Source organism: Cygnus atratus, unplaced genomic scaffold, assembly GCF_013377495.2.
Source record: "Cygnus atratus isolate AKBS03 ecotype Queensland, Australia unplaced genomic scaffold, CAtr_DNAZoo_HiC_assembly HiC_scaffold_73, whole genome shotgun sequence".
Classification (NCBI taxonomy): Eukaryota; Metazoa; Chordata; class Aves; order Anseriformes; family Anatidae; genus Cygnus; species Cygnus atratus.
In genome coordinates, this window is record NW_026110198.1 from 25,986 (window position 1) to 46,770 (window position 20,785).

Sequence of the window (20,785 nt, forward strand, 5' to 3'; positions counted from 1 at the left end):
AGCAAAGGTTCAGTGGGTTTAGGATGTCGTGTAGGCAAGAACAGTTTGTGCAGCACAGGCAGTTCTGAGGGAGAGAGGTGCTCCATTTTGGATAGAAAAGCAGTCCTTGTTCTATCAAAAGGGAAAATTGCTTTCCCAGAGCAATTCCTCCTTCTCAGCCCGTTGCTCTTCTAGTTCCTTGCTTTTGCCCTTGGTGGTGGTATCTTGAGGAAGTCTCTGGTTCTTAGGTACCCTTAGGCTGCACTTGCAGGAGGCCAGCAGCGCCTTCCAAGGCCGCTGCAGGTTCCCAGGCCCGGTTCCCCGGCTGGCAGGCATTCTCTGCTGCCAGGTTTTAGGAGCCTTTTGCTCCTCTTTTGCTTTTTGCCTTTTCCCCAGTTGGGCCAGGTCACCTTTGTGGCTCCCAAATGGCTTCTCATCCCCCAGCCTCACTTGGGGACCCGCCACCCGCAGCCATTCCCCATCAACAGCAGTCGTCCCCAACCCACTTGGCGGCGCGGACAGCGGGAGAGGGCTGCGTTCAGCCCCCCCCGCTGACCTATGCAGGAAGAAGTGGAGGCAGAGGCTTTGCAGGGTGGAAAAGTCATAATTTATTCCTGGGGTAATTGTGGCTGCCACCCCCAGCCCGTCCCCAGGTGAGGCCCGGTCGCTGCTCAGTTGCGGGGCCTGGCGTGGCGGCCCGCGTGGTCGCCAGACCCCGGCTCCTCCAGTTGGACCCGACGTAGCCAGGCGATGTACTCGGCTATGTCGTCGGCGTCGGGGTACTGCAGGGACCGTGGCAGCCTGTGCCCGTCCTGCTCCGAGTGCCAGGAGCGGCTGCGGACGAGCCGTCGTGCTTCGGCGGGGCTGCGCTCCCTGCGCCGTGGCGAGACGCTGCGCGAGCGGTAGCTGGAGGGGCTCCTCTGCCGCTGCTGCTGCTGCTGCTGCCGCTCCAGCCCCGCGTTGCGCTGCAATCCCCGGCGGGGCCGGCGGGGCGAGGCGTCGTGCTGGGCGGGCGGCACCACGAGTGCGATGGTCCCAATACGCCCGCGGCACAGTGGGCAGGTGGCTCTTCGAGTGGCCCAGGGCAGGATGCACCCCAGGCAGAAGGAGTGCCTGCAGGGGTCCACACGAGCCGTGCTGGACAGCCGGCCCAGGCAGATGGGGCACGTCTCGTCCCCAGGGGCCTCCTCGTCTGGCTGCTCCTGATGGTTCATGGTGCCTGCAGCTGCCGCGCTGTGGAGTTGGTTGTCCCCTGTGGTAGGCTGCCCCGGGGCCAGGTGGTTATCAGCAGCCTCTGGTCCTCAGCACCTCCGCTGCGGGTCGCCGGCAGGACGTCGACGCTTCGTGTCTCGCTGGCTTCACCTCGACGCCTCGCGTGCCACCAGCAGGACTACTACAGAGAGAACCAAGAAGAAAATATTCCAGCAGCAAATATACGTTAGCTTTCTAGGTTCAACAAAGTTGTCTGTAGTACTATAGCACTAAATATTCTTAGTATGGATTACAAACATTGCTATTAAAATGGCAAATATGATAGGTTACAGTGGGCAAGACCCTACTTAGGACAGATGAGGTACATATACGTAGATATATTTGATGACATTACCGAAGAACCTCGATGGCTAGTGTGCAAAAAGAATGGCTTTGCGTGTGCCTCGTGCAACACCTCCGCCTCGCTCCTTCCAGCAATGGCACGTCGAGCTCTCGAGTACCACCAGCCGGACTGGCCGCAGGCGCGCCGCTCAGGGCTCTTATAGCCAGCCACCTTTTGTGAGGCCGTAGGGCGACAGTGACTGTGTGGTGGCATCACAAGGGTGTCGAGGTGCCCCTGATGTCAGCACCGCCAGAGGTCTCCTGGCTGCGGTGAGACAATGCTGACGTGAGATGGCTGCTCCACGCTGACAGGAGCCACGCCTGCCAGGCTGGGGTCCAGGCCAGGAGGTCGGCCTGCGGCCTGGGACCTGCCCCTGGGAGCCAGGGATGTCCTTGACGTGCAGCTGGACACCCGAGCGTTGGACACATCCTGAAGAGAGCACGGAAACGACAAGTATAGAACACAAAATATGGAACAATAACCTGAAGGGAGTTAAGAAAGCGCTGTTAAGAAAGAATACCTGCTTTCTAATTCCCCAAAACGAGCCTTGGAAAGCTACGGGGCTTTTTGCGTTTCACCATTGAGAAGGACACGAGAAGAAAGTGAGGAACAACTTATCGCCTGGGAAGGTGGAAATTGGCCAGAGAAAGTGGCAACGTGCATGAGAAATCTAGGGTTGTTTAGAGAAAACCAGGAACATGACCACCACTTGTCTGTCTCGCGAGGATGAGAGAAATGAACAGCGCCTCAATGGTTACCTGAAGTGGTGGCGTTCTACGCCATCTTATGACCCCTCAGTCCCCATTCAGGAGAAACCTGCTGTTTCTCTCAGAAAACACCAGTGATGTTGAGAAAAGGCGAAAAATCTCTGACTGTCATATATCCACAGCATGAATGAGTAGGCCTCTTTGTCCTCCCATTTGAAGTCAGGCTAATAACATGGGGATAGATACATGACCCTCAATCTCAATTCACTTTTAGGCTTATTCACTGAATTGAAACAAATTTGAGAGATGTAGAAATTTTATGTGTCTTTAAAATCTAAACCAAACCAAAAGAAAAAACTATGGAAGAGGGACTGAATGTCCAAAGTGGGGCTGGGGGGAGGAATGGCAGGCCACATTTGGGTTGTCAAATTCACCCACATTATTAATTGACATAATGCATGCTGCCTCTTTGTCAAGTCATCCTGCAGCTGCAATAATTCATCAGAGAGCCAGGAAATGCTCCAAGTGAAGGTATCTTTATTTAGAGCAAACTCCGACCTGTTTTATTCTCTTCTCTCTTCTTTCTTTGCTTGTGCGTGCGGTAGGTGGGATTGTGGTTCCACTCCGGTGTTTTGCCGTTGATTTTGCTTGGGCCGAGGTTATTCCCTGGGCAGGCTCCTTGCAATGTAGTGAGGGCTCTTTGTTTTTCTCCTTAGGTGATGGCCATCGCCACTCTGGCCGCCTGCTATAACAACAAGCAGGTGTTCAGGGGCGTAGTGAAGATCCGGAAGGGACAAGCCGTCACTCTGATGATGGATGCCACAAACATACAGGCTGTCAAAGCCATCATGTACCAGTATGTGGAAGAGGTAGGTTGAGCAGCTTGCTTCGAGTCATTTCTGGCTGTTGCTGTTCTTGTTCCTGGTGTGGAATTGGCAGTCCCTTGCAGACCCACGAACCTGTTAATCCCTTTGTTACGTCTCTATTAGTCCATCACCAGGGCATGGCGATGCCTGACATGGTTTTGGCCTGGACCAAACTGGGTGCTTGACATTCCTTAAATATACCCTCGGTCTGCGCCTGCGTTGAGAGGCAGAGACCAAGGTCTTGTCTTCATTCTGGTCAAGTGCAAGATGAGTCAGCTTTCACAGCGTGAGGGCTTCCTCTCTCTGAGCGGGCAAGAGGACTGGTTCTTCTGAACAGGTTGCATCACCTCCCCGCAGACAGCTCCATGGTGAGCGCTCTTGTTTACACCGTGTCCGTAGTTGCAGCGAGTGTGATGCAGTCTGTGGTTCCACTTCATGGGCAGCAGTAAATGAGGGCAGCTCGTCTCCGGTTGTTAAGCAGTGGGACTCCTGGCTTTGGGGCGCTGTGGATGTTAAAAGTTTATGTGGAAGGACAGCTGGTGGGTGGACTCCTAGGGGAAAAAATAATCCAGTGAGGGCTGTTAGATCATTCTGCATGTGGGAGACCCAAAACCGTGAGTTATTAGAGCTTCTTCTGCAGGCAGACCAAACCTATGACAAGGGACAGTGACACCTTAGCCTAGAGGAAGGTCTGTATGCCTCCAGAAAACTCATGCAGACCACGAAAAGAAGACCCCAAAAACAATGGCATTATCCGACTGAGGTGGCTGTCACCTGGTTTGGGGTGGGCTGCAGCATGCCGGCAGTGAGTGAGGTTTGCTGGGCTAGAGCCGCTTGCCCCAGCACCACCGCCTGTAGTCAGTCAATGGATTGTGTTTGAGGCCCTGCAGCCCATCTCCCATCACGGGGTGCCCTCAAGAGGCTGCCTGGCTTAACGCACTTCTCAAGGGAAGCGGGCCCTGGCCCCATGCAGCAGCTGGGCCTTAGAATCACAGAATCACAGAGTCATTAAGGTTGGAAAAGACCTCCGAGATGATCTGGTCCAACCACCCCCCTACCACCAATGTCACCAACTAAACCATGTCCCTAAGCACCACGTCCAGCCTTTCCTTGAACACCCCCAGGGACGGTGACGCCACCACCTCCCTGGGCAACCCATCCCAATGCCTGACTGCTCTTTCTGAGAAGAAATGTCTCCGCATTTCCAACCTGAACCTCCCCTGGCATAACTTGAGGCCATTCCCTCTAGTCACAGAATCATCTAGGTTGGAAGAGACCTCCAAGATCACCGAGTCCAACCTCTGACCTAACACTAACCAGCCCTCCACTAAACCATATCACTAAGCTCTACATCTAAACGGCTTTTCAAGACCTCCAGGGATGGTGACTCAACCACTTCCCTGGGCAGCCCATCCCAATGCCTAACAACCCTGTCAGTAAAGAAGTTCTTCCTGATAGTCCTATCACTGATTACCTGTGAGAAGAGGCTGACCCCCAGCTCCCCACACCTTCCTTTCAGGCAGTTGCAGAGAGAAATGAGGTCTGCCCTGAGCCTCCTCTGCTCCAGACTAAACACCCCCGGTGCCCTCAGCCGCTCCTCACAGGACTTGTGCTCCAGGCCCTTCACCAGCTTCGTAGCCCTGCTCTGGACATGCTCCAGGGCCTCGATGTCCTTCTTGTAGTGAGGGACCCAAAACTGAGCACAGCACTCGAGGTGCAGCCTCAGCAGAGCAGAGTTCAGGGGGACGATCACCTCTGTGGTGCTGCTGCTCCAGGGCAGTCCCCCACTGAGTTAACTCCTGAGGACCATGCCTTGTGCCCCATGATCTTCCTCTTCCGGGCATGTGTTTCCCTTGTTTAAGGAGCCCATTATTCCTCCTTCCCCTCCGCAGATCTACCAGAAGATCCCCAGCACGGACCCTTCGTCCAACAAGACGCAGCAGATCATCGCCTCCATCCGCGCCATGAGCCTGCCCGGCGGCCCCATGGCCTCGCGCCACCACTACTCCCCCATCTACCTGTCGTGCGCCATGCTGCTGGCCGCCCTCAGCTGGCAGTACCTCAGCACCATCTCCAAGGCCGCCGAAGAGTACGTCCAGGCGGGCGAGAACTGAAGGGCGGGCAGGCGGTGGGAGAGAAGAGATGGTCGGCGGACGGGCAGCAGAGGCGGGAGGCTCCTTGCCCCTGCTGGTGGGGACAGCCGGGTGCCACCGGGCCCGCGGGCGGTGATGAGGACGGGACGCCGGTGGCCTGGAGCCCCTGTGGGGACAGCATGGCGTCGCCAGGGCTCCGCTCCTCACCTCTCTTGCTGCCTGCGTGGCTGGTTGCAAGCACCAATCGGAGTCTTACTGTTTGCGGTTGAATTTGGATTTTGGTTTTTCCCTCCTTTCCTGTTGGATAGTTTACCTGATTACTACCGATTGGATTTTCTTTTTTTTTTTTTTTTTGGTTAGGATGGTTGAAATAGAAACTCCAGTTGCCTCTTTTCTTGCTTGAGATTTGAGACCCCTTTCCAGCTCAGAGCCGCGGGACGGGAGCCTTTTCTGGGTTTGGCCTCCCTTTCTTACACAGCCCCTTTTCCCCACGTGAGGGCTCTGGCTTCAGCCAGGAGGCACTGCACTTAGGCCAGCAGAAAGCTCTGGCCATCTTCTGGCCACCAGCCCGGGCTGGTTGCCCTCCTGGCACCTGGAACCAGGGGCGATCTTCACCTTTCTGTCGTTGTATTTGAGGAGGCTGCTAGGCTCGAAACGAGCCCTTTCCTTGCTCAGTGTCGGAGGCGTGCTGCTCTGGCTGCTGGAACGTGCACCCTGCCCAAAGCCGGCTCTTGCAGCTCCTTCGTACAGGTGGCACTGTGCGTTGCAAAGCTTTGGGTTTTAGCAGCTGGGGAGGTGGTGAAAGGGAGTGGGAAGGAGTTGCCCTGGGCTAATGTGAGCACAGCCACCCACCTTTGCTGCATGCTCTGGGCTCTGCACTTTGTAGCCCAGAGGGAGCTTGGGGTGGCCCAGGCGGGTTTTCCTGGCCCACTTGGCTGCAGCTCGGGGTGCTGCGAGTGAGTCTGACGTGCAAACTGGAAGAGCTTTCCACTGCTGTTTCGAAACCCATCAGCCTGGACTTCAAGCAGGCTGCGTTCCCACAGGGAACGCCAGGGGTGGGAAGAGGAAACGACTTTCAAGTCCCGTTTTCCTGGATTTTTGCTTTCAGTCCACCCTAATCCCTCACTGCTGCTTTGGCTGTGTGATGGGGGGGGACAGCCTGGGGCAGGACAGGGCAAAGCCTACCCCTACCAGGGGCGTTTTGGTGGCCTTTGCAAGGCCAAGCCTGTGTGGCCAGACTGTTACTTGGAGGAAGCAGCCCTGCTCCACGAGTACCTATGTAGATAGTTTTAAGCTGTTGTTCAAAAACCTTGCGGTAGCTCCCTTTGTGCAGCTTCCTGTTGTTGACATTAAAGGTTTTCTTTGGAAAAAAAAAAAAAAAAAGAGTGCTTGAGAATTTCTTCCGCCGTTATTTCTCTTATTGTGCTAGTTCCCCGCTGTTGCAACAGTTACATGAAGTGCAGATGCTTCCTTGCAGGGCATCACCGTAATGCCCTATAGGTTGGGCCTGAAAACTGAATTGTAACCCGGGGGGAGACAGCTAACGCTCAGTACGTTGACTTTTATACCGGTCCCTGTTGGGAAGAGGAGGAGTGGGGAAGCTGTGCCTACACTGGGGACCTTCTCTGCTCTTCTGGGATGGAGCTGGAGCCAGGCGGGAGGTAAGTTAGAGCCTTAGAGCATGTTGCAGGCTGGGAGACTACAGCCAGCCCTTCTGGGGGCTCTGCTTGCTCTCTAGAACCTTTCAAGGTCAAGACCAGTCTATTGCACAGCTGCTGCTTGCTCATCTCTTGAGCTCCAGCCTTGCTATACCCTATCCAGCTAGCTGTATCCCGCCTCTCGTTTTACTCCATACTCTCGTAGCAGTGCCAGCTTTGTAGCCCTGGGCTTGGTCTGGAGGTTTCCTTGCCTAAAAGCCTGCAGCAGAAGGCCCGAGGGGCTGAACGCAGTGTGTTCAGCAGGGGTCGGGGCACAGCACCCTTGGGCTGCTGCTGTGCTTTCCAGTGCCCGGCTACATCCCTGTTTCCCCAGCCCTGCACCCCTGGCTTCCCTCTGGTCCCTGGTGAAGCATCCTCTGTGCCACAGGACTTGGCACTGCTCGGGGGCCAGCGCAGGTCCCAGGCAGCGGCTGCAGCCCCGCTGCCACCAGCATGGCCAGAGGATGGGGCAGGGACAGCTTGCACTGGCACAAAAGGGCCTCACCCGGCTTCCACAACAGCAAAGCAACAGCAGAAGAGTTGAGGATGGTTTAGCTCCTGAAGGAGAAGTCAACAAGGGGCAGGAGACGAGACGTTGGAGAAATCGTTTATTGGCACGGTTGTTTCATTCACACACACCAAAGCTCTGTCTCACTGGTTCAGTAGGCAGAGGTGAGGGGCTATTTTACAGTACAAGGGAGAGCCTGCTTCACTTATTTCAGCCCTGTAGCATTAGCTCAGCAATATACTTTGTGCTTTAAAAGAAAATCAAAAGCTCTTTCACTATATTAGTGTTGGCAAATCGCATGATTCCTCCTACACTGCTATTACACTTCCCCCAATAACAAAAATAAGATTACTTTTACTTCCTTGCCACCTGTGGCTCAGAGAATGCTTCAGTTGCGTGCAAGTTCGCCAGATACCGCCAAGCATCTGCATGAGCTCCTGTGGCAGACCTGGAGAACATCATCTGCAGTCCCAAAGTACTACACCAGCTCGCAACACGCAGCAGCACCCTTGCCAAGGCATGGCCCGAGCTGCGTAGCCCTGGCCAAAAGCAGTTTTGCCCTTCCCAGCGTGCTCCTGAATGCTGCAGGACAATTCGATCAAAGCTCATGGAGCTCCAGACAGGCCCTTCCCTAGGATCAATAACCCCAGATTACAGCATAAAAAGAAAAAAAAAAAAACATAATTAAAAAACAACAGCAGCTGAGGAATGAGTGGTTTAAAAAGCAGCCGAAAGAATGGAGCAGAGCAAGCGATGCAGAAAGGACGTGTCACAGGCAGGAGGGGCTGTAGGCAGCCCCGCATCAAGTTCATCAGTATTTTGTCACTAATGGGACTACGTTTAGCCAATTCAACAAGGCACACGCTCTCTGCTAACAGTCAGACCGCCCCAGCCAGGGGTGCACCGGCCACGCCTGGATTTGCCAGCAGCCTCCGTCTCTGCTGCCCCACCAAATCCTTGCTCCCAGCGCAAAGCTACTGCTTCCCTCCCTCCCAGTAACAGACTGGGCTGGAAGGGGTCCGGGCTAGCCAAAGACCACGGCACAAAGAGGCCAGCAAGCCCCCAGCAGTCCTTTGAGCAGGGAGTGCCCCCGGCTGCGACCCACCAGGAGCAGAGGGCTTGCAGCCGGCAGGCTGGCACCAGTACAGGACCTGCCACCTCCAGCTCCATCATACAACTAAAAAATAAAATAAAAAAAAAAAAAAAAAAAAAAAGATAAAAGCTTTAGTAAAGTAACCTCAACTATCATCTCTTAGAGTGGGGGCTCTGCGCCCAACCCGCTATCGGTTAAAAGCATCGGGGACTCGGGATTATTGGTGGTTTGATCAACTCAGCAGTAGGATGCACGAGGCCAGTTACACCCTCTTCCAGTATTGCTCCGTCCGGGGGATGCCGGCCACGATTTCGGACTCGATGCCGCAGTGGTCTCTCCTCGGAGGATTTTGAAGAAGCCTGAAGGACACCGGGGCACGTCAATTCCCCCTGCCTCACCGAGTGCCCAAGGAGACCGGGGAATGGGGGCAGCCCCCCTGACACCGATAGCTTTGTGCTCCTCACCGTTATCCCCCCAGTCGGTGTTCAGGAGTTAGCAGCCAGCAGTAGGGGGTCCCCGTTTTCAACCCCCCAGCCCAGGATCCGGATCGCGTGGCCTCCGACCTGCTCCCCGGACACGTGCTGGTACACCCCTGCAAGGCAGCACCAACACATCAACAGCTTTCCCCCCGCAGAGAGCTGCCAGCTTCCAAAATATTCGATATGAAAACCAGAGACCGGCTTGAGAAAGGTTTTTTTGGTGTTTTTCTTTTGGGTTTTTCTTTTTTGTCTCCTATTAAGCGGAACCTCCTATGTTCCAGCTCGCAACCCATTGCCCTTGTGCTATCATTGGATGTCACCGAGAAGAGCCTGGCTCCATCCTCCTGACCTCACCCTTTACATATTTATAAATGTTAATAGGTCACCCCTCAGTCTCCTCTTGTCCAAGAGGATCTTATCCAACGCACTCAGTCCTCGTCTTCAGCATGACCCCATACGGTAGGGACGTGGCTCTGGCCAGTTTGGGCCAGCTGTCCTGCGGCATCCCCTCCCAGCTCCTGGTGCACCCCTTGACTGTGCGTAAGCACTGCTCTGCAACAGCTAGAAGATCGGTGTGTTATCAGCATCCCTGTCATCCGGAAACCAGAACCCAGCTCCATACCAGCAATATTCTGTGATTAAAGGCAAGCATGGAGAGAGTATCAGGCTAATGAAGAAACGCCATCTCGGAAGAGACCGAAACCAGGAGCGGGCCCCAATGAATCAAGAACAGAGTGCCACTTCAAAGAGGCGAGACTCCCACCGTGGGGTTGGGATAGTCAGCCACGCATCCCCAGCAAAGGTTCAGTGGGTTTAGGATGTCGTGTAGGCAAGAACAGTTTGTGCAGCACAGGCAGTTCTGAAGGGAGAGAGGTGCTCCCATTTTTGGATAGAAAAGCAGTCCTTGTTCTATCAAAAGGGAAAATTGCTTTCCCAGAGCAATTCCTCCTTCTCCTAGCCCGTTGCTCTTCTAGTTCCTTGCTTTTGCCCTTGGTGGTGGTATCTTGAGGAAGTCTCAGGTTCTTAGGTACCCTTAGGCTGCACTTGCAGGAGGCCAGCAGCGCCTTCCAAGGCCGCTGCAGGTTCCCAGGCCCGGTTCCCCGGCTGGCAGGCATTCTCTGCTGCCAGGTTTTAGGAGCCTTTTGCTCCTCTTCTGCTTTTTGCCTTTTCCCCAGTTGGGCCAGGTCACCTTTGTGGCTCCCAAATGGCTTCTCATCCCCCAGCCTCACTTGGGGACCCGCCACCCGCAGCCATTCCCCATCAACAGCAGTCGTCCCCAACCCACTTGGCGGCGCGGACAGCGGGAGAGGGCTGCGTTCAGCCCCCCCGCTGACCTATGCAGGAAGAAGTGGAGGCAGAGGCTTTGCAGGGTGGAAAAGTCATAATTTATTCCTGGGGTAATTGTGGCTGCCACCCCCAGCCCGTCCCCAGGTGAGGCCCGGTCGCTGCTCAGTTGCGGGGCCTGGCGTGGCGGCCCGCGTGGTCGCCAGACCCCGGCTCCTCCAGTTGGACCCGACGTAGCCAGGCGATGTACTCGGCTATGTCCTCGGCGTCGGGGTACTGCAGGGACCGTGGCAGCCTGTGCCCGTCCTGCTCCGAGTGCCAGGAGCGGCTGCGGACGAGCCGTCGTGCTTCGGCGGGGCTGCGCTCCCTGCGCCGTGGCGAGACGCTGCGCGAGCGGTAGCTGGAGGGGCTCCTCTGCCGCTGCTGCTGCTGCTGCTGCCGCTCCAGCCCCGCGTTGCGCTGCAATCCCCGGCGGGGCCGGCGGGGCGAGGCGTCGTGCTGGGCGGGCGGCACCACGAGTGCGATGGTCCCAATACGCCCGCGGCACAGTGGGCAGGTGGCTCTTCGAGTGGCCCAGGGCAGGATGCACCCCAGGCAGAAGGAGTGCCTGCAGGGGTCCACACGAGCCGTGCTGGACAGCCGGCCCAGGCAGATGGGGCACGTCTCGTCCCCAGGGGCCTCCTCCTCTGGCTGCTCCTGATGGTTCATGGTGCCTGCAGCTGCCGCGCTGTGGAGTTGGTTGTCCCCTGTGGTAGGCTGCCCCGGGGCCAGGTGGTTATCAGCAGCCTCTGGTCCTCAGCACCTCCGCTGCGGGTCGCCGGCAGGACGTCGACGCTTCGTGTCTCGCTGGCTTCACCTCGACGCCTCGCGTGCCACCAGCAGGACTACTACAGAGAGAACCAAGAAGAAAATATTCCAGCAGCAAATATACGTTAGCTTTCTAGGTTCAACAAAGTTGTCTGTAGTACTATAGCACTAAATATTCTTAGTATGGATTACAAACATTGCTATTAAAATGGCAAATATGATAGGTTACAGTGGGCAAGACCCTACTTAGGACAGATGAGGTACATATACGTAGATATATTTGATGACATTACCGAAGAACCTCGATGGCTAGTGTGCAAAAAGAATGGCTTTGCGTGTGCCTCGTGCAACACCTCCGCCTCGCTCCTTCCAGCAATGGCACGTCGAGCTCTCGAGTACCACCAGCCGGACTGGCCGCAGGCGCGCCGCTCAGGGCTCTTATAGCCAGCCACCTTTTGTGAGGCCGTAGGGCGACAGTGACTGTGTGGTGGCATCACAAGGGTGTCGAGGTGCCCCTGATGTCAGCACCGCCAGAGGTCTCCTGGCTGCGGTGAGACAATGCTGACGTGAGATGGCTGCTCCACGCTGACAGGAGCCACGCCTGCCAGGCTGGGGTCCAGGCCAGGAGGTCGGCCTGCGGCCTGGGACCTGCCCCTGGGAGCCAGGGATGTCCTTGACGTGCAGCTGGACACCCGAGCGTTGGACACATCCTGAAGAGAGCACGGAAACGACGAGTATAGAACACAAAATATGGAACAATAACCTGAAGGGAGTTAAGAAAGCGCTGTTAAGAAAGAATACCTGCTTTCTAATTCCCCAAAACGAGCCTTGGAAAGCTACGGGGCTTTTTGCGTTTCACCATTGAGAAGGACACAAGAAGAAAGTGAGGAACAACTTATCGCCTGGGAAGGTGGAAATTGGCCAGAGAAAGTGGGAACGTGCATGAGAAATCTAGGGTTGTTTAGAGAAAACCAGGAACATGACCACCTCTTGTCTGTCTCGCGAGGATGAGAGAAATGAACAGCGCCTCAATGGTTACCTGAAGTGGTGGCGTTCTACGCCATCCTATGAACCCTGCGTGGTATCAAAAGGGCCTGTTTTTACCCAGCAGGAAGCTCCCAGAAGGGTTGGGGATGGAAGGGACCTCTGGAGGTCATCTGCTCCAACCCCGTCCTGCCCAAGCAGGGACACCTAGAGCTGGACGCCTGCTGGGCACTGCTGACAAGAGCCTGGCTCCGTCTTCTTTGCATCCTCCCTTTGGGGGTGTCTAGACGTTGCTAAGATCCCCCTGAGCCTTCTCTGGCCAGGATGAATGTGCAGTGATGCACAGTCACACAATGACAGAACGTTAGGGATTGGAAGGCACCTTGAAAGATCATCTAGTCCAATCCCCCTGCCGGAGCAGGAACACCTAAATCATGTCAAACAGGAATGCATCCAGGAAGTCTCAGGTTCTTAGGTACCCTAGGCTGCACTTGGAGGAGGCCAGCAGCGCCTTCCAAGGCGCTGCAGGTTCCCAGGCCCGTTTCCCCGGCTGGCAGGCATTCTCTGCTGCCAGGTTTTAGGAGCCTTTTGCTCCTCTTCTGCTTTTTTGCCTTTCCACCAGTTGGGCCAGGTCACCTTTGTGGCTCCCAAATGGCTTCTCATCCCCCAGCCTCACTTGGCGACCCGCCACCCGCAGCCATTCCCCATCAACAGCAGTCGTCCCCAACCCACTTGCGCGGCGCGGGGACAGCGGGAGAGGGCTGCGTTCAGCCCCCCCGCTGACCTATGCAGGAAGAAGTGGAGGCAGAGGGCTTTGCAGGGTGGAAAAGTCATAATTTATTCTGGGGTAATTGATGGCTGCCAGCCCCCAGCCCGGTCCCCAGGTGAGGCCGGTCGCTGCTCAGTGCGGGGCCTGGCGTGGCGGCCCGCAAGTGGTCGCCAGACACCCGGCTCCTCCAGTTGGACCCGACAGTAGCCAGGCGATGTACTCGGCTATGTCCTCGGCGTCGGGGTACTGCACGGGACGTGGCAGCCTGTGCCCGTCCTGCTACCGAGTGCCAGGAGCGGCTGCGGACGAGCCGTCGTGCTTCGGCGGGGCTGCGCTCCCTGCGCCGTGGCGAGACGCTGCGCGAAGCGGTAGCTGGAGGGGCTCCTCTGCCGCTGCTGCTGCTGCTGCTGCCAGCTCCAGCCCCGCGTTGCGCTGCAATCCCCGGCGGGAGCCGGCGGGGCGAGCGGTCGTGCTGGGCGGGCCGGCACCACGAGTGCGATGGTCCCAATACGCCCGAGGGCACAGTGGGCAGGTGGCCTCTTCGAGTGGGCCCAGGGCAGGATGCACCCAGGCAGAAGGAGTGCCTGCAGGGGTCCACACGGCCGTGCTGGAGCAGCCGGCCCAGGCAGATGGGCACGTCTCGTCCCCAGGGCCTCCTCGTCTCGGCTGCTCCTGATGTTCATGGTGCCTGCAGCTGCCGCGCTGTGGAGTTGGTTGTCCCCTGTGGTTAGGCTGCCCGGGGCCAGGTGGTTATCAGCAGCCTCTGGTCCTCAGCACCTCCGCTGCGGGTCGCCGGCAGGACGTCGACGCTTCGTGTCTCGCTGGCTTCACCTCGACGCCTCGCGTGCACCAGCAGGACTACTACAGAGAGAACCAAGAAGAAAACTATTCCAGCAGCAAATATACGTTAGCTTTCTAGGTTCAACCAAGTTGTCTGTAGTACTATAGCGCTAAATATTCTAGTATGGATTACAAACATTGCTATTAAAATGGCAAATATGATAGGTTACAGTGGGCAAGACCCTACTTAGGACAGATGATGGTACATATACGTAGATATATTTGATGACATTACCGAAGAACCTCGATGGCTAGTGTGCAAAAAGAATGGCTTTGCGTGTGCCTCGTGCAACACCTCCGCCTCGCTCCTTCCAGCAATGGCACGTCGAGCTCTCGAGTACCACCAGCCGGACTGGCCGCAGGCGCGCCGCTCAGGGCTCTTATAGCCAGCCACCTTTTGTGAGGCCGTAGGGCGACAGTGACTGTGTGGTGGCATCACAAGGGTGTCGAGGTGCCCCTGATGTCAGCACCGCCAGAGGTCTCCTGGCTGCGGTGAGACAATGCTGACGTGAGATGGCTGCTCCACGCTGACAGGAGCCACGCCTGCCAGGCTGGGGTCCAGGCCAGGAGGTCGGCCTGCGGCCTGGGACCTGCCCCTGGGAGCCAGGGATGTCCTTGACGTGCAGCTGGACACCCGAGCGTTGGACACATCCTGAAGAGAGCACGGAAACGACGAGTATAGAACACAAAATATGGAACAATAACCTGAAGGGAGTTAAGAAAGCGCTGTTAAGAAAGAATACCTGCTTTCTAATTCCCCAAAACGAGCCTTGGAAAGCTACGGGGCTTTTTGCGTTTCACCATTGAGAAGGACACAAGAAGAAAGTGAGGAACAACTTATCGCCTGGGAAGGTGGAAATTGGCCAGAGAAAGTGGCAACGTGCATGAGAAATCTAGGTTGTTTAGAGAAAACCAGGAACATGACCACCTCTTGTCTGTCTCGCGAGGATGAGAGAAATGAACAGCGCCTCAATGGTTACCTGAAGTGGTGGCGTTCTACGCCATCCTATGAACCCTGCGTGGTATCAAAAGGGCCTGTTTTTTACCCAGCAGGAAGCTCCCAGAAGGGTTGGGGATGGAAGGGACCTCTGGAGGTCATCTGCTCCAACCCCGTCCTGCCCAAGCAGGGACACCTAGAGCTGGACGCCTGCTGGGCACTGCTGACAAGAGCCTGGCTCCATCTTCTTTGCATCCTCCCTTTGGGGGTGTCTAGACGTTGCTAAGATCCCCCTGAGCCTTCTCTGGCCAGGATGAATGTGCAGTGATGCACAGTCACACAATGACAGAACGTTAGGGATTGGAAGGCACCTTGAAAGATCATCTAGTCCAATCCCCCTGCCGGAGCAGGAACACCTAAATCATGTCAAACAGGAATGCATCCAGGAAGTCTCAGGTTCTTAGGTACCCTTAGGCTGCACTTGAGGAGGCCAGCAGCGCCTTCCAAGGCCGCTGCAGGTTCCCAGGCCCGGTTCCCCGGCTGGCAGGCATTCTCTGCTGCCAGGTTTTAGGAGCCTTTTGCTCCTCTTCTGCTTTTTGCCTTTTCCCCAGTTGGGCCAGGTCACCTTTGTGGCTCCCAAATGGCTTCTCATCCCCCAGCCTCACTTGGGGACCCGCCACCCGCAGCCATTCCCCATCAACAGCAGTCGTCCCCAACCCACTTGGCGGCGCGGACAGCGGGAGAGGGCTGCGTTCAGCCCCCCCCTGACCTATGCAGGAAGAAGTGGAGGCAGAGGCTTTGCAGGGTGGAAAAGTCATAATTTATTCCTGGGGTAATTGTGGCTGCCACCCCCAGCCCGTCCCCAGGTGAGGCCCGGTCGCTGCTCAGTTGCGGGGCCTGGCGTGGCGGCCCGCGTGGTCGCCAGACCCTCCCCCCCGGGCTCCTCCAGTTGGACCCGACGTAGCCAGGCGATGTACTCGGCTATGTCCTCGGCGTCGGGGTACTGCAGGGACCGTGGCAGCCTGTGCCCGTCCTGCTCCGAGTGCCAGGAGCGGCTGCGGACGAGCCGTCGTGCTTCGGCGGGGCTGCGCTCCCTGCGCCGTGGCGAGACGCTGCGCGAGCGGTAGCTGGAGGGGCTCCTCTGCCGCTGCTGCTGCTGCTGCCGCTCCAGCCCCGCGTTGCGCTGCAATCCCCGGCGGGGCCGGCGGGGCGAGGCGTCGTGCTGGGCGGGCGGCACCACGAGTGCGATGGTCCCAATACGCCCGCGGCACAGTGGGCAGGTGGCTCTTCGAGTGGCCCAGGGCAGGATGCACCCCAGGCAGAAGGAGTGCCTGCAGGGGTCCACACGAGCCGTGCTGGACAGCCGGCCCAGGCAGATGGGGCACGTCTCGTCCCCAGGGGCCTCCTCCTGGCTGCTCCTGATGGTTCATGGTGCCTGCAGCTGCCGCGCTGTGGAGTTGGTTGTCCCCTGTGGTAGGCTGCCCCGGGGCCAGGTGGTTATCAGCAGCCTCTGGTCCTCAGCACCTCCGCTGCGGGTCGCCGGCAGGACGTCGACGCTTCGTGTCTCGCTGGCTTCACCTCGACGCCTCGCGTGCCACCAGCAGGACTACTACAGAGAGAACCAAGAAGAAAATATTCCAGCAGCAAATATACGTTAGCTTTCTAGGTTCAACAAAGTTGTCTGTAGTACTATAGCACTAAATATTCTTAGTATGGATTACAAACATTGCTATTAAAATGGCAAATATGATAGGTTACAGTGGGCAAGACCCTACTTAGGACAGATGAGGTACATATACGTAGATATATTTGATGACATTACCGAAGAACCTCGATGGCTAGTGTGCAAAAAGAATGGCTTTGCGTGTGCCTCGTGCAACACCTCCGCCTCGCTCCTTCCAGCAATGGCACGTCGAGCTCTCGAGTACCACCAGCCGGACTGGCCGCAGGCGCGCCGCTCAGGGCTCTTATAGCCAGCCACCTTTTGTGAGGCCGTAGGGCGACAGTGACTGTGTGGTGGCATCACAAGGGTGTCGAGGTGCCCCTGATGTCAGCACCGCCAGAGGTCTCCTGGCTGCGGTGAGACAATGCTGACGTGAGATGGCTGCTCCACGCTGACAGGAGCCACGCCTGCCAGGCTGGGGTCCAGGCCAGGAGGTCGGCCTGCGGCCTGGGACCTGCCCCTGGGAGCCAGGGATGTCCTTGACGTGCAGCTGGACACCCGAGCGTTGGACACATCCTGAAGAGAGCACGGAAACGACGAGTATAGAACACAAAATATGGAACAATAACCTGAAGGGAGTTAAGAAAGCGCTGTTAAGAAAGAATACCTGCTTTCTAATTCCCCAAAACGAGCCTTGGAAAGCTACGGGGCTTTTTGCGTTTCACCATTGAGAAGGACACAGAAGAAAGTGAGGAACAACTTATCGCCTGGGAAGGTGGAAATTGGCCAGAGAAAGTGGGAACGTGCATGAGAAATCTAGGGTTGTTTAGAGAAAACCAGGAACATGACCACCACTTGTCTGTCTCGCGAGGATGAGAGAAATGAACAGCGCCTCAATGGTTACCTGAAGTGGTGGCGTTCTACGCCATCTTATGACCCCTCAGTCCCCATTCAGCAGAAACCTGCTGTTTCTCTCAGAAAACACCAGTGATGTTGAGAAAAGGCGAAAAATCTCTGACTCATATATCCACGGCATGAATGAGTAGGCCTCTTTGTCCTCCCATTTGAAGTCAGGCCAAAACATGGGGATAGATACATGACCCTCAATCTCAATTCACTTTTAGGCTTATTCACTGAATTGAAACAAATTTGAGAGATGTAGAAATTTTATGTGTCTTTAAAATCTAAACCAAACCAAACCAAAAGAAAAAACTATGGAAGAGGGACTGAATGTCCAAAGTGGGGCTGGGGGGAGGAATGGCAGGCAACTATTTGGGTTGTCAAATTCACCCACATTATTAATTGACATAATGCATGCTGCCTCTTTGTCAAGTCATCCTGCAGCTGCAATAATTCATCAGAGAGCCAGGAAATGCTCCAAGTGAAGGTATCTTTATTTAGAGCAAACTCCGACCTGTTTTATTCTCTTCTCTCTTCTTTCTTTGCTTGTGCGTGCGGTAGGTGGGATTGTGGTTCCACTCCGGTGTTTTGCCGTTGATTTTGCTTGGGCCGAGGTTATTCCCTGGGCAGGCTCCTTGCAATGTAGTGAGGGCTCTTTGTTTTTCTCCTTAGGTGATGGCCATCGCCACTCTGGCCGCCTGCTATAACAACAAGCAGGTGTTCAGGGGCGTAGTGAAGATCCGGAAGGGACAAGCCGTCACTCTGATGATGGATGCCACAAACATACAGGCTGTCAAAGCCATCATGTACCAGTATGTGGAAGAGGTAGGTTGAGCAGCTTGCTTCGAGTCATTTCTGGCTGTTGCTGTTCTTGTTCCTGGTGTGGAATTGGCAGTCCCTTGCAGACCCACGAACCTGTTAATCCCTTTGTTACGTCTCTATTAGTCCATCACCAGGGCATGGCGATGCCTGACATGGTTTTGGCCTGGACCAAACTGGGTGCTTGACATTCCTTAAATATACCCTCGGTCTGCGCCTGCGTTGAGAGGCAGAGACCAAGGTCTTGTCTTCATTCTGGTCAAGAGCAAGATGAGTCAGCTTTCACAGCGTGAGGGCTTCCTCTCTCTGAGCGGGCAAGAGGACTGGTCTCTCTGAACAGGTTGCATCAGCTCCCCGCAGACAGCTCCATGGTGATCGCTGCTTGTTTACACCGTGTCCGTAGTTGCAGCGAGTGTGATGCAGTCTGTGGTTCCACTTCATGGGCAGCAGTAAATGAGGGCAGCTCGTCTCCGGTTGTTTAAGCAGTGGGACTCCTGGCTTTGGGGCGCTGTGGATGTTAAAAGTTTATTGTGGAAGGACAGCTGGAGGGTGGACTCCTAGGGGAAAAAATAATCCAGTGAGGGGCTGTTAGATCAAAAGGGCTGTAGGATCATTCTGCATGTGGGAGACCAAAACCGTGAGTTATTAAGAGCTTCTTCTGCAGGCAGACCAAACCTATGACAGGGACAGTGACACCTTAGCCTAGAGGAAGGTCTGTATTGCCTCCAGAAAACTCATGCAGACCACAAAAGAAGACCCCAAAAACAATGGCATTATCCGACTGAGGTGGCTGTCACCTGGTTTGGGGTGGGCTGCAGCCTGCCGGCAGTGAGTTGAGGTTTGCTGGGCTAGAGCCGCTTGCCCAAGCACACCGCCTGTAGTCAGTCAATGGATTGTGTTTGAGGCCTGCAGCCCATCTCCCATCACGGGGTGCCTCAAGAGGCTGCCTTGCTTAACGCACTTCTCAAGGGAAGCGGGCCCTGGCCCATGCAGCAGCTGGGCCTTAGAATCACAGGAATCACAGAGTCATTAAGGTTGGAAAAGACCTCCGAGATGATCTGGTCCAACCACCCCCTACCACCAATGTCACCAACTAACCATTGTCCCTAAGCACCACGTCCAGCCTTTCCTTGAACACCCCCAGGGACGGTGACGCCACCACCTCCCTGGGCAACCGTCCAATGCCTGACTGCTCTTTCTGAGAAGAAATGTCTCCTCACTTCCAACCTGAACCTCCCCTGGCATAACTTGAGGCCATTCCTCTAGTCACAGAAATCATCTAGGTTGGAAGAGACCTCCAAGATCACCGAGTCCAACCTCTGACCTAACACTAACCAGCCCTCCACTAAACCCATATCACTAAGCTCTACATCTAAACGGCTTTTCAAGACCTCCAGGGATGGTGACTCAACCACTTCCCTGGGCAGCCCATCCCAATGCCTAACAGCCCTGTCAGTAAAGAAGTTCTCCTGATAGTCCTATCACTGATTACCTGTGAGAAGAGGCTGACCCCAGCTCCCCACACCTTCCTTTCAGGCAGTTGCAGAGAGCAATGAGGGTCTCCCCTGAGCCTCCTCTGCTCCCAGACTAAACACCCCCGGTGCCCTCAGCCGCTCCTTCACAGGACTTGTGCTCCAGGCCCTTCACCAGCTTCGTAGCCCTGCTCTGGACATGCTCCAGGGCCTCGATGTCCTTCTTGTAGTGAGGGACCCAAAACTGAGCACAGCACTCGAGGTGCAGCCTCAGCAGAGCAGAGTTCAGGGGGACGATCACCTCCGTGGTCCTGCTGCTCCAGGGCAGTCCCCCACTGAGTTAACTCCTGAGGACCATGCCTTGTGCCCCATGATCTTCCTCTTCCGGGCATGTGTTTCCCTTGTTTAAGGAGCCCATTATTCCTCCTTCCCCTCCGCAGATCTACCAGAAGATCCCCAGCACGGACCCTTCGTCCAACAAGACGCAGCAGATCATCGCCTCCATCCGCGCCATGAGCCTGCCCGGCGGCCCCATGGCCTCGCGCCACCACTACTCCCCCATCTACCTGTCGTGCGCCATGCTGCTGGCCGCCCTCAGCTGGCAGTACCTCAGCACCATCTCCAAGGCCGCCGAAGAGTACGTCCAGGCGGGCGAGAACTGAAGGGCGGGCAGGCGGTGGGAGAGAAGAGATGGTCGGCGGACGGGCAGCAGAGGCGGGGAGGCTCTTGCCCTGCTGGTGGGGACAGCCGGGTGCCACCGGGCCCGCGGGCGGTGATGAGGACGGGACGCCGGTGGCCTGGAGCCCCTGGGGGGACAGCATGGCGTCGCCAGGCTCCGCTCCTCACCTCTCTTGCTGCCTGCGTGGCTGTTGCCAAGCACCAATCGGAGTCTTACTGTTTGGGGTTGAATTTGGATTTTGGTTTTTTCCCTCCTTTCCTGTTGGACAGTTTACCTGATTACTACCGATTGGATTTTTCTTTTTTTTTTTTTTTGGTTAGGATGGTTGAAATAGAAACTCCGTTGCCTCTTTTCTTGCCTTGAGATTTGAGACCCCTTTCCAGCTCAGAGCCGCGGGACGGGAGCCTTTTTCTGGGTTTGGCCTCCCTTTCTTACACAGCCCCTTTTCCCCCACGCGGAGGCTCTCGGCTTCAGCCAGGAGGCACTGCACTTAGCCAGCAGAAAGCTCTGGCCATCTTCTGGCCACCAGCCGGGCTGGTTGCCTCCTGGCACCGGAACCAGGGGCGATCTTCACCTTCTGTCGTTGTATTTGAGGCAGGCTGCTAGGCTTGAAAC

General features: G+C 56.1%; 4 protein-coding genes across 13 annotated transcripts in view; 1 reads left to right on the top strand and 3 right to left on the bottom strand.

Moving 5' to 3' along the window:
• Positions 1-2,985, bottom strand: part of LOC118256534 (E3 ubiquitin-protein ligase Topors-like) — a 15,719-nt gene extending 12,734 nt beyond the window's left edge. For 2 of the 4 annotated variants that reach the window (XM_050716976.1, XM_050716977.1), the window contains exon 1: positions 2,839-2,985. The gene's annotated coding sequence lies outside the window, so the exon portion shown is untranslated. Of the gene's footprint in view, positions 1-2,055; positions 2,643-2,838 lie in introns of those variants that run through there. The other 2 variants (XM_050716974.1, XM_050716975.1) reach the window with 2 other exon arrangements.
• The window catches only part of LOC118256543 (squalene synthase-like), a 27,253-nt gene extending 7,049 nt beyond the window's left edge, over positions 1-20,204 (top strand). Inside the window, exons 1-3 of one of the 5 annotated variants that reach the window (XM_050716988.1) lie at positions 2,782-2,811; positions 2,997-3,149; positions 5,039-5,736. In XM_050716988.1, the coding sequence (XP_050572945.1) occupies positions 2,797-2,811; positions 2,997-3,149; positions 5,039-5,260 (390 nt within the window). In that variant the 5' untranslated portion in view covers positions 2,782-2,796 and the 3' untranslated portion in view covers positions 5,261-5,736. Of the gene's footprint in view, positions 1-2,781; positions 2,812-2,996; positions 3,150-5,038; positions 5,737-17,872; positions 18,026-19,931 lie in introns of those variants that run through there. The other 4 variants (XM_035563626.2, XM_035563625.2, XM_050716990.1 and 1 more) reach the window with 4 other exon arrangements.
• LOC118256533 (E3 ubiquitin-protein ligase Topors-like) lies at positions 574-2,062 on the bottom strand. Its single transcript, XM_035563615.2, has 2 exons — positions 1,586-2,062; positions 574-1,372 (listed from the first exon to the last, which is right to left on the bottom strand). The coding sequence occupies exon 2, from the start codon at positions 1,191-1,193 to the stop codon at positions 651-653; it is 543 nt and encodes a 180-aa protein (XP_035419508.1). The 5' UTR covers positions 1,194-1,372; positions 1,586-2,062; the 3' UTR covers positions 574-650.
• Positions 9,982-20,785, bottom strand: part of LOC118256537 (E3 ubiquitin-protein ligase Topors-like) — a 32,377-nt gene continuing 21,573 nt past the window's right edge. For 2 of the 3 annotated variants that reach the window (XM_035563618.2, XM_050716983.1), the window contains exons 2-3: positions 11,401-12,094; positions 9,982-11,187 (exon numbers count right to left, since the gene is read on the bottom strand). In XM_035563618.2, coding sequence (XP_035419511.1) covers positions 10,466-11,008 — 543 coding nt within the window. In that variant the 5' untranslated portion in view covers positions 11,009-11,187; positions 11,401-12,094 and the 3' untranslated portion in view covers positions 9,982-10,465. The remainder of the gene's footprint in view (positions 11,188-11,400; positions 12,095-20,785) is intronic. The other variant, XM_050716984.1, reaches the window with a different exon arrangement.

Bases quoted from the DNA above. Each gene is read 5' to 3' on its own strand.
- LOC118256533 (XM_035563615.2), bottom strand. From the start codon at position 1,193: ATGAACCATCAGGAGCAGCCAGACGAGGAGGCCCCTGGGGACGAGACG.